At 44.1% G+C, this 17401-nt stretch overlaps 1 protein-coding gene across 4 annotated transcripts in view; it reads left to right on the top strand.

Annotated features, from left to right (window-relative positions):
- TRPM3 (transient receptor potential cation channel subfamily M member 3) overlaps positions 1-17401 on the top strand; it is a 940843-nt gene that overhangs the window by 912743 nt on the left and 10699 nt on the right. For all 4 annotated transcript variants that reach the window (XM_078675756.1, XM_078675753.1, XM_078675754.1 and 1 more), the window contains one exon: positions 7688-7820. In XM_078675756.1, the coding sequence (XP_078531882.1) occupies positions 7688-7820 (133 nt within the window). The remainder of the gene's footprint in view (positions 1-7687; positions 7821-17401) is intronic.

Raw genomic sequence — 17401 nt, 5'->3', positions numbered from 1 at the left:
CAGCATACTCACTAAGAACTTGACAACGGTCCATTGTCCCTCAGGCCCCTTCGAGGGGAGGGGAGGAAGGACATTCCAGAGCTAGATGTGGAGGAAGACTTGATATTTTTCCCATATCAAAGGCTGGCTCAAGTTACAAATATTAGAAACTCAGACCAACTCTTCCCAGAAGGACTGCTTTGTAGGTCAGAGGACTGCCCTGTTGCTTAAGGCCTGTCTTGTACTTCAGAGGACTGACCTGCTGCCACCAGATTTCTGCGTGCCTGCTTAAAGCTTGCCCTGTACCCTCAGAGGACTGCCCTGCTGCTTGAGGCCTGCCTTGCTGTTTGATCCCAGGGCTACCAGAATGACTCCAAGGGTCAGGTGGTTGACCTCCTCTTCTGAGCTATAGGGACACAAGTTCCAGAGACCTGCCTGCAACCGCTCAGGTGACCCGCTGCACCTGAAGCTGCCTTAGCCCTGCTGGCCTCTGCTGGAGTGTGCTCCTGATCTCCATTCTGTGCCTCCCCAGGTCCTGGACCCTAGACTGGCATCAGTTGAGCCCATCCTGTGAAGAAAGGGAGAAATATTTTTTGGGCTCTTCGTGTCCATGAATTTGCTGCCTGTGATAACCATCAATGCGAAGGTCCGGTAAACCTAACTTTCCACACTACACTAACTACAAAACGAGATCTGTAATATGCACTACAGCAACAACAGTCTACTCTACTCTGACCATCAACGCGACTCAGGGAACGCCAGTCATTGATACTCAACAACATCTTTGCGCAACAGCGTTGACCTTCGGCGATTCCGGGCCTTCTCTTCGTGCTACAGTGATGACCAAATGTGATGCTCTCCTTGCTCCTTGGGGCCTCCTCCACTGTGAACTGGGCTTTCCACGTCAGACTTTGAGTAGGGAACATTTGCAGCAGGACTAACCCGGTACCTTTATCCAGTCTGTGATCCATCTCAGTCTGCTTGAACTTGTGACGTTTCCCCGGTCTAGCACGACCAAATGACGCTTTGTGCTTTTAGGCACTATACCTACCTAAATCTTTGAAATATTATATCACTGGTTCTACTAACTAATTGGATTTTTGCCACTTATGTCTTGTTTTATTTAGTATATTGTTGGAAATGGTCTTTTTTGCAGGGTTATGCCCAAACATTTTGCTTCTTTCTCCTGTTATTATCCTGACCTGTTGTTGTTGGCTATAGGACTCGGGGCACTTTACTACTGCTGATCAACGCTAAAGTGCATATGCTCCATGTATAAATTGTTATTGTGATTGGTTATCCATGACTGCGTATTTGATTTACCAGTAGGTACCTACTGAAGTGCCCTGAGTGTGCCAGGGCTGGTAAATCAAATGCTACTATTGAGCTTGCAGCACTGATTGTGCCACCCACATGAGTAGCCCTGAAAAATGACTCAGGCCAGGCACTGTGGTGCCTGCGTGCAGTTTGTTAACTGCCATGTTGACTTGGCAAGTGCACCCACTTGCCAGGCCCTAACCTTCCTTTTTCTTACATATAGGGCACCCATATAATAGGCCCAAGGTACCCCCTGGGCAAGGTGCAGTGTATGTGAAAGGTAGGACATGTACTGGTGTGTGTAACATGTCCTGATAGTGAAATACTGCCAATCTAGGTTTTCACTACTGAAAGGCTATCTAGCCCCATGGGACAGAATGGGGATTTGTAACATTTTGCAAGCACATCTTCCCATAGGGATAAGATAAAGAAATTGAGTTTAGTATCCCTGAACTCAGGATTTAATAACACATGTTTTAGTAAAGATGGTTTTTAAATTGTGTGTTTGAAAATACCACTTTTTAGAAAGTGGCTATTTCTTGTTCAACTATCCTGTGTGCCTCTGCCTGCTTGTGGATTGACTGTCTGGCTTTGGAGTGACAGGGGCTGGTGAGGTGCAATGGCTCCAGGAGTCTGGATGAGTCAGCACTAGGCTGAATAGTCCTGATCTGCATTTGGAGTGGTAGGAGGAGTAGCACCTGTACCTGAATAGGGCTGTGCCTGCCTTTCACATTGCTGACTCTGCCCTCCCCTGTGGTGTATCTGGACCAAAGCTCACACTGACAGTGGGTGTTGTTGTACACTTGCAGAGTGCCCCCAGAACTGGTTTGAACGGGGCTCAGAGCCTCTTGCACAAAAAGAACAAAGACATTTTGGGGTATAAGTATCAGACCCAAAACCCCAGACTTTATATCATTCTTGGAATTCAAGAGGAACCTTTTCCAAGAAGAAGAGCTGGTGAGACTGAGGAGAAGTACTGCCCTTGCTGTGTGTCTGTGGTTGGCCTACAGTTGCTGTTTCTGCCAAGGAAAGGAGAAGGACTTTGCTGTGTGCCGACGCATCCCCGAATTTCTACGCATCGTACCCGTGCGACACGCTTTCCCGACACATCACCTGCAAACCGGAACTGTCATGAAGGATCGACGCATCACTCCCCATACAGGCCCGATTCGAAGCAACTCATCCTCTGCATGTCGCAGAATTGTCACATCGCCTCCCTGAGGTCTCAGGAGTGTCGCATCTTTTTGTTTTCTGACACTGCGGCTGTTTGGCTTTTGGAACTTTGACGCATCTACAGGTACTTTGGTGAAAAGTCACACATCCATAGTTTTCCATGGTACAAATTCTTGAAACCTTTTGAAAGCCATATTTTTAACTGTATATGTTGGATTTTTGTAGTTTTGGTCTTGTTTGGTTTAGATAAAGATACTTTATTTTTCTAAACTGGTATGGTGCCCATTTGTGGTGTGTTCACTGCGTTACTGTGAGTGATGGTACAAATACTTTACACATTGCCTTTCCGATAAACCTGTCTGCTCATGCCAAGCTACCAAGGGGGTGAGCAAGGATTATCTAAAGAGTGTATCCCCCTTACCCTGACTAGAAGCAAGGGTACCTATTTGGACAAAGGTACCTACCTTTGCCAACTAGAGACCCCCATTTCTAACATAGATTATACTCTATTTTTGTACATTGGTGTGGAATTTCTTTCTTGTGTTGTGTTTTTACTTTATTACTGTTGGGGTGCTGCGTAAATACCTTACACTTTTCCTCTAAGTTAAGCCTGATTGCTTTTGTGCCATGCTACCAGAAAGTTAATCAGTTAAATGAGTGACTTTTTGGCGGTTCACTCTAACAAGGATTATAATTGTTGCTTCAGAACAGTTTTCACCCCCTCAAACAATAACTCAGTTCCTACAAGCTACCAGAGGGTTAAGCAAATGTTAATTTAGTGACTTTTTCATTTCACCCTGACAAGAATTGTGGTTGTTGCTTGAGTGGGGCTTCCACCCGCTCTCAAGTAATAACCCATTTTCTTTCAAAAATCATTCCCCAATTCCAAGCATGCTTTTGAATTAAACAACACTGTAACTTCTCTACCAACTCCTCTACTAATGCAATGCAATCTGCATGAATAGTTCTTTCTTCAGATCAGTGCCTTTCAGCTCTTTTAGCACTGCAACGAGAATGACAATATATTAAACTTGACAATCCGTTTGTTTGTTGCCGAGTGATAATATCTTTTACAAAGCTTCACTAACACTAATGCAGCAAACGTGCAAGCTTTTCTCAATGGCACAGAACAGTAATGAGCAGGCAGCATCAGTGCATGCTTACACACATACACACTCACACACACACACTTGAGAATACAGACTCACACACGGATAGCATGCACAGCAGCAGTGTAAGGTTTCTCATTCAAACAGCCGCGGTCGGCAGTAGACGTTCCTGCAGGGCGGTGACATGGGGAGGGGGAGGGGCAGGGTGGGGGGTAGTAATGTATGGATCACGGCGTTTAACAGGTAAGTAAACATATGAATAAATAAAACGAATTTCGTTGCGTGCACTGCATCGCATTTGGTGATGCAGTGCGTGCAACGAAATTAGTTTTATTTATTTATATGTTTACTTACCTGTTAAACTCCTTAGTCCATACATTACTACCCCCACCCTGCCCCTCCCCCACCCCACGTCACCGCCCTGCAGGAACTCCTACAGCCGACCGCGGCTGCATTCAAATAACAATTACAACATTGGCATGAAGAGTCCCATCCCCTCAGAAACAGAGACACTAGTATAAGATTCATTCACATAGACAGAATATTAAGAGCAGTAAGGGCACAGGCAAAAAAACTGCACACTTTAGCATAAGGGCAGATGGGTCATAAGAGGCGATCTTCAGTCCACTAAGACTGAACCCACCTTGATAAGGAGTCTTTCTATAAGATCTAATCTGTACACATGAGTCACTGGCATCTCTAGTTGATCTGCAGCTAGAAGTATGACTTCAGACAAAGAAGGAGTACTACATAAATACCTTTGGGCTTCTGTTTGAAGATGGCGAAGCAGTTATTTGCATAAAAAGGATTTGCCTACAGCGATTGCAACAAATAAACAGGGTACCATCCATGCAAACACACAGAAGCACTATTCTAGCAAAACAAAGATATGGGATGGATCCATTTGCATTCTACCACATAGCTCATGTCTAAATTACTCCATCCCAGTCTTTTTCAAATAGTGCAGCTAAAGTATAGCACGTTGTAAAAGGCCTCTAATCATACTAAACAGCCAGTAGTGTCACTTTGGTATTGTTGACGCTATAACTCAATTAACATTAAGGAGGGTCAATTTGCAAGAAAGAGTGCTTAAACATTCAGTCAAGACCATTACTGAAAAATGAACACAATGAGGGTTCTTTCATTTCTCAATCTATAGATGTATTTCAATGTCAAATTAATCATTTTATAACATAAATAGCTAGTTAGAACCGGAGGCCAAACTCATTAATAAATGCAATAATGTAATTTGTGTTTAAGGAATTAGGTAATCACACCACATATGGCAATACTCAAATTAATAATAACAAGCCCTAATACAAGAGGACCACAGAGCACAAGCCCTCTCTAGTATGACAGCTAAAAGAAACATTTCTGTCCAATTTCATTGGCCAGACGCATAAGAAATGCAACTTAATACGATGAACTGTTCTGAAGTCTGAACATTGCAATGGAGATTTGGCTCATAACCTTGTAAAGTTTTAAAAACACATCGCTATGTACCAGAAAAATATGGAAAATGTTACTTCAGTCCTACAGCCACGGAGACAGACCATAACTGAAGCTGAATATCAATGATTTTCTGAAAAGCAAAGCAAATGAAAACAACACTCATGCACTACTTTTAGAAATTCACTTTTCATAATGTGGAATTTGCAGACTGTTAATGTTAACTAAACTAAACCTATGTTAATCATTATTTTCCATAATAAAATACAATTTGCAGTGTTAAGCAAAATCATTGAACTACAGTCACCACAGATACATTAAAGAATCACTGCTTATTAATCCCAGCCATCTCCTATAATACAGAAATATAGATAGATCTTGTACTTCTCTTGCTGAAAGAGCAAGTAAAACAAGCATTTACAATCCAATCGGTCTCAGCTTTGGGACCTTATATGTATTTTGCTATGCAGTACATTAGCCTGAGTGCTAAAACATCTACTTTTGTGTAAGTTTACAAGTTTGCAAATCACTTTTAAATGAAGCTAGAATGAAGCTAGAATTCTTGGATCTCTTTCTGCCGCCGGGCAAACATTTCAAAGATCACATTGGCCGAATCCATTCTGCGGTCCGTTGTTTGCAACATCTGCTTCAACTTTAAAACATTTTACTGTGTGCTATTTATGCATCGCAACAAGTGGAAATAAAAAATAAAAAATGTGCCACATGACAAAAGGAATAGATTTACACCCGATTGAAGGCGTGACAGTGCAAAGCCACACAGCATCGTCTAATATGACTATTTTTCATCAGAAAGTAGAGATTTCTTGCTTCAAGGAACAGTGCGATGTTTTTCAATGAGATCTTGGGGTGGTCTCTCCGAGCAGGCAGGTGTCTTAGAACATGACAGAAAGCTGCGGCCAGGGGAAGGGAACCCCCAGTGATTGAGCTGCTCTCGCATCTATATAGAAGTTGGTGACCGTCCTCATCTGCTTGGAGATCACGTATATCACCAGTGAGTTGCCCAACAGGCCCACCAGCATGATGAGCCCAAAGAAGAGTGGGACGAGCCAGGCGTCCACCAGCAGCGGGGGGCTCTGCGCTGCTCCTGCTGCCGGGGAGGGGGCGCCAGCTCTGCAAGAGAGGGGCATGGTCAATGTAGACCGCCCCTTATTGGACTGATCCACTGACTTCTCCAACCATCCTTTCAAGTCTGGGCCGTAGGACTCGATCAGGTGAAGATGTGACTACGAGTGGATTGTGATGGAACACAAAGACAACAGTGGTCGTACAGACATTTCAGGTCCCGGGAGTGGGCAGCATGGTACCCCAAGCTGCATCCATTATCATCCCCCGGAGCCTAAGGGGTCTGACCAAATGCTGACGAGGCATCTCCTGGGCGCGCAAAAGCTACAAAGACACAGCAAACAAGTGGCCTGTGGCGCCCCTCATCTTCATTTAAGGAGCAAACCATGCCCCATTCCTTTAAAGTTTGTCATGCACAACACTTTTCTCAATAAGCACCTGTTGCTAGTCTCTCTGCTTTACATCCATTCCTGCCGCATGAGAAAAACAGGAAAATAATCTGTCCGCTGGAGACTCTCGAAATGAATTGAAGCATGTGGGACGTGCAGAGTGCGTATCCACTCTGTAATGGCAGCCAAAGAAGACAGAGGAATGTGACATTTTGGCGTGCATGCGTACGATCTAACTAGTGACTAGGCATTGCACTCATGTAAAATCTAAATGACTGCGCATGCTTCTGCACAGATACTCTGCCATCATGTGCCAGCTCTCTACTCCTCCTCAGCATGAACTACTTTAAAAACAATCATTTGTAATGCAATAGGACTTGCATTTACACGAGACCTATTGTGTTTGAAACGAGTGTGTGGGCAGGCAAAAAGGCAAGAACGGGAATGGGGGGCAAGAAGTCATGGACTGCAGGAGGGGAGAGGGGGAGGCATGGGAACAAAACTGTTTAAAGTAAAGGGGCCAGTAGCCCTGGAAGGATACAAATTATGACATTCCCGTCAGGAGGAGGAACTAGCAAGGCTAAAACCAATGGGAAGGCAGCATTTAGGACCTAAGCCAATAAAAAAGATGGGTGGAGAGTGGGCGGAGTTTACACGGAGCTTCCACGCCATTCTCAATACTGCATGCAGCGCATCTGCTGCAACGCTAGGCTTGACCTAAAAAGGACTTGTTTTGTTCGAGTTCTATCTTTTCTTTACTGGTGCAAATGTCAAATAAAATATTGTTAGTATTTAAACAACCTTAAAGTACTGTGCATAACATCTGCCTCTTTTCCTATCTACTATTAGGTCAATTGAAGGAGTATCCATGAGGTGTTCACATTGTTAGATGAGTTAGAACTGTGCATCCTGGGAATGATCTTGTACATGGTGTGGTTTGTGCTTCTCCGCATCGTACTCAAATGTAAATTGGAATGTGTCAAATAATAAAAATGCTCAAAGCCAGTAATGACTCAAACAGGCACAAATGGATAGTAATAACCTGCATCCATTTTGAAAGAAAAATGTCAGGCCATGAAAAATGAATTCTCCATTTAGGTTTAGAATAGAATGCATGTTGATAATTGGCTTGTGGAAGATCAATCGCTTTTCAACATAACATTGCTTCTTTTTTGTGTCATACAACAGAGCTTTTCATAACAGAGGATGAGCTTAAGAAAGTACATGACTTTGAAGAGCAGTGCATTGAAGAATACTTTCGAGAGAAGGATGACAGGTTCAATTCTTCCAATGATGAACGGATACGGGTCACGTCGGAAAGGTTTGTAGCATTTTCGGTAACTTCATGTGTCATGGTTGGCTCTTTGAGACTTGGAGAACATATGGGGTTCCATTGCAAACAGAGAATACAAACAGGCACAATTTCCATAAGTTAAATGAACATGGTAGCAATTAATAAATGTGTTACCTTCACCCCTTCTATTTTTGCTGAATTTGTTTTTTGCTGGGTGCTATGGCTATATGATGGCGAGTCTATGGGCCTATAATGTTTAATGTTAATGAATTTAATATTCCCACTCCAGTCTGTGCAACAGTAGGGAAAGCGTTAGACTCAGGAGGGGTACAAATTACCATTATTACTCCAGTCAGTGCAGCAGTAAGAAAAGTTTTGGATTGCAGTGATGTAAAATGTACTATTCTCACTCCAGTCTGTGCAACAGTAGGGAGAGAATAATTCACTTGAACAAATTAAATATTTTAACATCAATGTTAAACATCAAGAAATAAAAATATTTAAATATAAAAAATATATATGTAATTTTGTTTAAATTAAAAAATGACATGTGTATTAGAATGTTTATTAAATATTTAAAATTAAAACAAATAATATTGGGGAGGAGCCTAGCTCGCTGCCGTGATGGTCGCCCTTTAGCTCGGCTCCCGCAGCCCTCCGTCCTGATTGACTATCCTGTCTTCTATCCTGTCCGAGGACGACACATCTTTTGGGGCATTGAAACATAACGGCTTGTTTGTACTTACCATCCGACCCCGGGGTCTCAGTGTGCAGTGGCTCCGGAGTTGTGGCCTCCGAAGGGATCGGGGCCTCTGCGAGACTTGGACCGGGACCTGGCCGGCGGGATCCGACGGCTCTCTGCCCCGGCCGAGAGCGAGAACCAGTGTTGGGAGCCGATGTGCGAAGATCCCGGCGATCCTGACCCGGGCCTGCCCTGGTGGCCGCGCGGCCGACGTGGGTGAGAGGCCCCGGGACCTGATTCTGTGAAGGGGTCTCCCTCCGCCGCTGCTTGGTCCGGCGGCCCTGGTCCTCGGGGCCCGGACTCCGCTTGTTTGGGGCACCGGAGCTGGTGCTGGCGGAGACCCGTTTTGGGCGGATATCCTTTTGGCATCGAGGCCGCCCTTGCTGGGACCCCCGGAGCTTGTAAAGTCCTACATTTGCGAACTGTTATTTCCGGGGGTCTTGGTGGGCGGCGATTGGGCTGATTCACGAAATGGCGGCCGACCCTCTGGAACGAGAATCACCCTGTGGCGGCGGGCCAGTGTTGCCTAATCGTGTGGGGAGCGGATCTGGTGGACGTGAGCCGACGGTCAGAGATATCCTGGAAGCCCTGAGATCCCTACACGCTTCCCTGGCCCTGGGAGTCTCGGTGGGTCCGCCACGATCTGCCGCCATTTTGGGCGGCCATTTCTTCTTGTCGCCCTCTTGTTTCGATGACTTCATTGCCTCGCCCCCCTCGATTGACTTGAGTGTCTCCGCCACTGATCGAAGATCGTGTAGTGTGCCGGTGACTTTGGGGCGCCCTGCTTTTCATGGTTCGGACCCCGGGGACTTGGATGCTGTACTGCGACCATGTTCGACATTGTTGCCTGAAACTATTGGTGGACTGCCTCCTGTGCTTGCTTCGATGACTTTGCCTGTGTCTATAATTGGGACCACTTCGCCCGATCCAGTGGCGCAACTGAACTCCTGTTTTACACTGATCGTGCTGCGATTGTTGATGCATCTACACTTTCGGTTCGGACTATTGCTCCCTTGTGGATCTATCTACCCCCCACGTAGCTATGTTAGTCACCATTCCACTCGACTATATGCTGATTTCGTATTTAGTATGTGGTTTTACATTGCCATGTGGTGGGTGGGATTTGTCGCTCGAAAGGGTTGGGGGTGAAATGTACGACTTCTGTTTGATTCCCGGTATACGATTTAGTAGCATCATTGTTTTTAATCGTAGAAAGGTGGGCGGTCCCCTTCTCTTAATGTTTTATAGCGCGTGATGGGGTGTCGTCCTGGTCTGTTTTTGACTGTGCTTTTCTGGTTGGGCGGAGGGCTGCGGCCGCCCGTTCGGATTATAGTTATTCTGCTCCTCCCTCCTGTCCTTTTTTCTTCGCTTTTGTTGTTTTTTTTTTTTTGTCTCGTTCTTCTTTCTTACTTCTCGCTATATTTCGGGTTCTGGTTTAGGGCGACAGGCACGCTGTCTGAAGGGTAGGCCATAGCCTTCTACAGGGGTGCAGGGTGGGACGGGTGGGTTGGGTACTATTTTTTGTTTGTCCTCTGGTTCTATGGCCCTTTTCTATCTCTTTTTCGTGAGGCCGCGTCTGTCCTGACCTCCTCTGGTGTGTTTCGGGTGGGGGGTGTGGCGTCGTTAATCCTCCTGATAGGTTTCGGCTGTCTTTCTCCCCGATCGCCATACCCCCACTTGGGCCGCTACTCCTTTTGTCTCCTGTCTTCCTGCCACGGGGGGCCTGGGTCGGCGTGTCTTCTTCCTTTCGTTTTTCTTATTTCTTTATTTCCCTTTTTACTGTCTTATTTTGTCTTCCCTCCGTTTTCCCTTCCCTTCCCCCTCCCCTTCCCTACCTCGTCCCCCCCCCCTTTTTCCCGCTCGGTGTCCTAGAAGTTATTATGACGAGCTGGTTTTGGTTTATTGTCTTTCCGATCCCTCTGTTCTGGCTTGGTAGTGTCCTGGGTGGCGGGCATGTTACGAGAAGAATGCTCAGGGGCTGATTGTGTCTCACATATCCTGATTTCTTGAATGCATTGTATTATCCCCCCCGATCTTCTGGCCCCATGCCCCCTTATTAATGTTGCAGTTGATTACGGGATATCGGATGCCTCCGTATTGAAAGTGCGCCTGTCATACGTCTTCTCCCCATATTATAAAATTAAGCCTTATTTACTCCTGTGTTTTAGCCCTTTGGTTCCTGAATTTTTTCTCCCCCCTTTTATGAGTGTACGGCCTCTGCTTTGTATTGATTGATTATGTGATATTTGCCTGGTGACTCCTGATTGTTTTGTACATTGCGGCCGGCCGGCTGGGTTGTAGGCCTTGACTTGTCTCTCCTTTTTGATGTCAATAAAGGTTTTCAAAAAAAAAATACAAAAAAATAATAATATTAATATAAATAAAATACCACACTATATTCTCACATTCATAAGAACCAACAAATAAATTGTTATTTACAATTAAAAAGCATAACACAATTAACACATAACATATTAAATAACTTGGTTATAATTAATAAATAACTATTTGTACATTTATCATTACTTAAATAACTTTCTACCCTGTACCTCTACAAACTTAACAACACACACCTAAAATAAATCTTAAAAAGTATAATAATTACACATTTTACATAATTAATGATCTATTATTTAACTATTGATAGTACTTAACAATTATATTTAATTAAACTCCACCCTTTTATCCCTACAAACCTAACAACCTGCACCTAATCTAAAAATAAAAAATATCTTAATTAAATAAATAACATAATTAATTATCAATTAAAAAATCAATAATAATTAACTCATCATAAATTGATTCTATGTAATTAACTTCCCATCCCTTACCCCATACAAACCCAACAACCTGCACCTAATATATAACTTGAAAACTAACTTAATTACACAATTTACATGATTAATTTTCATTTGAATAATTAACATGAATTATTTATTATCATTAATTTCCTACACACCCTTTACGCCTACAAAATAAATTAAGTACCCAATTCACATAATTATCAATTAAATAATTAATAATTATTAGAAAATAATTATTTATTAATTATAATTAATTTCCTACCCAGCCTATACCCCTACAAACCCCACAACCCGCACCTAAAACATAACTTAATTTAAGAAATGAATTACACAGTTAAAATAATGATCAATTAAATAATTAATATTATTAAAAAAATAATGGTGTTAATGAATGATCAATTATGTACTTCCCACCCTATACCCCTATAACCCTCACAACACGCTATGGCACTAAAAATCACAAGAAACTATTACCTTTAATTTAATAACAACTACAAATGTACAAACTATATTAAAAAACATTAACAACAACTATACAAACAAATTATAACATATACAATTAAAATATGTTCTGAAATGTATCAAAATAATTTTAAAACAATATTATTAACAATGATATTTTTGTACACAATATTAACAAGAGAGATATTTTTAACATCGATGTTACCTTAAAATAGATATTCTTTCCAATTATATTTCTGCACATGATATTTGTGCATCACGATATCTCCAACTCACTATTTCAGCGTTTCGATATTTTTTTCAATTTTTTGTACAAATACCTTACTGATTTGGAGACACAGTGCTTATTGTCTGGTAGGTTCCATTCTAAAATCCGTTGACAAAGGAGTGGCTACTCAGAAATCCTAGTTATAATGATTTTATATCATTCCATCAATGTGACCCTCTGTGTTTCTGGATAAGAGAACGCATTTTTGTTTATAACTACTACACATGAGAAAAGTATGGTCCAAACCATACAGGTAGATCTGCAGAGTGTAATACTCAATGTGTTACTGTGAGAAGTTGGGTTGTTGCTTGAGGAGGATGTGAGTCCTTCTCAAGCAACAGCTGCAATGTCTGTTTGGGTGAACCACAAAAGACACTAAATTAACCTGTACATAACACTTTGGTAGCTTGGCACAAAAGCAGTCAGGCTCTACATCGATTCCATTGAGCTTTGTGGCAATGCTTTGCGGTGCTTTGTATCCAGTAAAGCTGGCATTTGTGCGGCAAGGCTTCAGGTCACTCGGCGTAGATTCCGATTAGGCCAGCAGGCATGCAGCAAGGCATTGCAGGGCTTTGCATTGCTTCTGATCGGAACCACATCTGGGATGGCAGAGCACCTTTATCCCCACTTCCAAGGGTCCCAGACTAGAGAGGTACCACTTAGGGGGTTAGGACTCACAGCAGGCAAATCCAGGTGCAGAGATCAAGATGGTTGAAGCCTTTTCTATTCCTAAAGCTCTCATCAAGAGGCCAGCCAACTATGGTTGTTCAGGGTTCCAGGTGCAGGTCCAGTCAGTCTTACTCAGGCAGCAGGCCAGCATAGCAGCGGGGCAGCAGAACAATCCTTTTTGCAGCAGAGCAGCAAAGCAGTCCTTCCTCTGAGTCTTCAACAGGCAAAGAAGTGATCTGAAAAGTGGGACTGAGGGTTCTACTTTTAATACCTGGTGCTTTCTTGGAAGTGGGACACGTTTCTAGAAGTCCCCCTTTCAAAAGTACTTGGTATTTCTGGCATCCCTGCCCTGGTCCCAGTTTGTCTGCAGGCAAAAAGGCAAGTGTGAAGTCCTTTGTGTGAAGGCAGGGCGCACCCTATTGACTTGCATGTGGGGCTGTGATCAAGTCCGTCCCCATCATCCTGCCTGTGGTGGCCCATCCAGCCTCTATTGTGTGGCTCCCTGGGAGGAATATGCAAAAGCTAACTGCCAACTACACCCAGTTATGTGATCCGTGATCATGCTGCAGGCACCAAATAGGACAGGAAAATGACAACTTTCTAAAAGTGACAATGTAACAATTGTGATTTAAAATCCGAGCTTACCATTGAAAAGGATTTTAGATCACATTTCCTTAGATACCAAACATGACATTACTTGCACCCAAATAGAAGTTGTCACTTAATAAATGTAATCGGGTAACCCAATGCTCTCCTATGGGAGAGGTAGGCCTCACAATAGTGAAAAAGGAATTTAGTAGTTTTCCACTACAGGGCATGTAAAACATAGAAGTACACGTTAAAAATTTTAATTACAATGCACCCTACCCTATGGACTGTTAAGGTTGACTTATATGTATGAAAAATATGAAAAATAATTTTTTAGGCTTGGCAAAGGGTTTATTATGCCAGGTCGAATTGGCAGTTTAAAATTGCATAATTTACCATGCCTGAGTATACGCTACACCACTTAATAGGGACTTATAAGTAAATCAATATATGCCAATAAGGTGTAAGCCAGTTTTATCATGTTTTACAAGTGGGCACAAGCACGTTAGCACTGATTAGAAGAAATGTGTACCCCTCCTGAGGTCAACACTTTCCCTACTGTTGCACAAACTGGAGTGGGAATAGTAAATTCATTAACATTAAACAATATAGATCTATAGACCCGCCATCATATAGCAATAGAACCACAGTCATACACCAACACACCCACCACCATACATTCACATAAAGAATATAATATATTAACAACCCAGCTATTGTACGTCTACACACCTCACATCACAGGCCATAATTTTGAACATGAACATGCACTGTCATAAGCAAAAATACCCAACGTGATATATCGACACCCATGCCAAACCATCCACATTCAAACTTTAATACAAGCAACTTTATAGATCCAAACATACACCATCATACATACATGCATACATCTGAAGAACCACCAACAGACCCCAACACGGTGACCACCATACAGCTACAAAACTAGCACCATACATTGACATAGCCCCTATGATAAATCCACAAACCTCATAACTTAACATAGTCACCATCTTCAGCCAGCACATCCACCAATATACTCCAATACACCCAACCTCAAAAATCAACCCACCCAACACTGTATGTAAACACACACATCACACACAAACACATCCACCTTCATAATTCCAGATAATTAGCATCCACACATCCACTATCATAATCCAGCACACCCACCATCATACATTCACAGTGCAGTGACACTGCTCATATGTGGGCTGTACATACAATTTAATTTCAGGCACTACAACTACAACGTTATTTGTGGGAAACAGAAACTAGAATTTACCTTTTTTAATCCTGTAGGGGTTTTTGCTCTACACATTTTGTGCATAGTAGTCACACACTGCTAATATTTTCAGCAAATCAACACGTTGCCCCCCCACACTTTTTAACCCTTGATTGATCTGGATAACCTTAAAAAGGTCACAAGAAGGCTAAAATGCTAGGTCTCTACCTACGTTTTTGCAAATCCATATAACTATGTCAAAGTTATTAGCAATTCAAAAATATATTTTACCCTCCCAGTCTTTTTGGATTCCCCTCTGGATTGGAACGTAAAAAAAACTAAAATACCATGTTACTGCTTGCCATATTTGATGCAGATTCATCAAACTGCATTAAAATTATAAGCAATGGAAAGCTTTATTAGCACGCTATGATTGGCATAAAAAGTAATATACTTATAGAAAATGAATCCTTTCAAGGTTCTGCCAAATTGTGCGCAGATTTAGCACACACTGACAAACTTAATAGAACATCAAGACTTGTTTGCCCCCCTTTTGACTGCCCCCCTTTGATGGATCTTCACTTATTTGAAAATACCAAAAGTAATCTCAACATCGTACTGTGGAGCAAATTCTCAAGGAGCTAGCTATTGCCGAGTTAACGGCACTTCATTGCAGCCAAAGTCACGATAAAGTTATCACCCCATTAACGAGCTGGTGCTAACAGCCCATAGCACCAGTTTACCGTCGATAGCAGCGGCAAAAAACATCGCAACAGACGACCCCAGCAACTATCACTAATGAGACTCAGAGGCGGTGTTCTCGTGCAAAAAGCTGTGACAGTGACAACACCACTCCGCAACATTCACAACTACCAGCCAGAACGACGATAAGATCCCAAAACATGCGATAAGGCGCGTTAGCAGCAGGAAACTAACACCTGCTCTGACCACAGCCTGCACCACAAAAGGGAGGCCAGCCCAGAGCCGCACCTGAAGAACAAAAGATGTCATGGAGCCACTGCACATGCAGCCCGCACACCCAAAAGGGCCACACACCCACCCCCAGGACCACACCCCATTCCCCCGGACCCACACCGCCCCCCCGGTTCAAAACTGAGGCACTGCAGACAAAGACAGCAACCCTCAAAAAATGCACCAACCTCACAGACCCAACACCAGAGAATGTCATTGCCTACCACTGGCGCAAAAGGACAACCCACCTCCGCATCCTGACCACCATTGGCCACCGGCTAAGGGTACCAACACAGCGAACAACCAACATCCCACCTCAGACTAAGCTACTGGCCGTGATGCACCTGTTGGCCACTGGTACCCTTCAACCAATATCCGCATGAGTCAGAGGAGTCACACAGCCCACCCAATCCAAGTCCCTCACAACGGTCATGGATGACACCATCAGCTTGATACCCCAGTATCTATACTTCCCACACACTGCACAGGAACAGCTGGAGACCAAGCAAGGTGTCTATGCCACAGCTGGCTTCCGGCACGTGTCAGGGGGCAATTGACTGCGCACATATCCTACTTGTGCCCCCTGGCAACACTGCCCACAATAAGCGCAATAGAAAGCGCACATATCCCACCAATGTCCAGGCAATATTGGACCACCGAGGAATCCCTGCCAACATCGCCACCATCCCCCCAGGCAGTGTGCATGAGCCCTACACCTTCCGACAGTCCATCATCAACCTCCGCTACAGGATGGCACCCATGGAAATGCACTGCTCGTTGGCCAATACCAAATGAACACACCACACACCTCAACTCCACAATCATGGAACTCACAACACAGGAAATGCACACGTCACAAGCTCACATACAACATGCACACCCACCAGACACAACAGAAGAACTTACTGCGGGAACCTAGGCCAGCCATGTACTTTTGCCATCAACGGCATGGCACCTCAGCCACCCAATAGCAGGATGTGGGAAGAGGTGGGGCCCAGGCATGTGCGAAGGAGGCAAGTGCGCCCATGAATGAGAATGTACACAATGCCAAGTGTGGGTGTATGTGCTGGACAGTCTGCAGTATGCAGACCACACACATATCAATGTCGACACACACCGCTGGTGTTTGGAGTGTAGTGGACAGTGGATGCAACCATGTCACCGCAGCCAGTGGGGAGGAACGCGGATATGTAGCTTGTTACGTCCCCCCGTAAGCGTGAGCGGAGTGGGCTAGCCCGGGGTACTCCAGGCCAGCGTAGAGGTGTGAATAAAAGGCAAGTAACTCTGGGCGGGGTCGCCTCCTGGATTGCCCAACGTCTCTGCCAGGGCGGCGTCTCTCACCCACCAAGATGACACAGTGAGCGGAGTTGCCAGCGATCCTGTGTGCCTGCTGCCCCCCAGGACGCTGGTCCCCGAACCAGTCCTGCCTGCCCCTGTGCACCGAGGCCTTAATACCCACCTGCCGACACCGGCGTGTGTCGAAGATGGCCCACCACTTGCCAGTACTCCTTACTCGTTGACATACTCCACCGGCAGGCACAGCGGACAAGTCGGTCACACATTTGGAACTAAGTCTTGATTACACCATGGCAGAGCACATTAATTATGGCTGAGTGTATGTCACTATACACCCTTCGACGTGGTGCCACCAGGCCTCAGTAGTACATCACAACCACAAGATTATGTGGAACCACGCAGACTACTGCTCTCGGGCAACGCTGCGCTAGAGTAGGTCACAGGATTGGAACTGAACATCTATTATGCAAAGTGTTCACCACCACAGGGGCAGCCCTAACCACCTGAACCAGGGGCCAAAATTATTTTTCCAAACAAAGGTTCAGAATGTACATGAATCAATAATATGTCACAAGATCA

The sequence above is a fragment of the Lissotriton helveticus genome, chromosome 2_1, assembly GCF_964261635.1.
Source record: "Lissotriton helveticus chromosome 2_1, aLisHel1.1, whole genome shotgun sequence".
Taxonomy (NCBI): Eukaryota; Metazoa; Chordata; class Amphibia; order Caudata; family Salamandridae; genus Lissotriton; species Lissotriton helveticus.
Note: the sequence above shows the minus strand (reverse complement) of the source record. Positions and strands in the feature narration are given on the sequence as shown.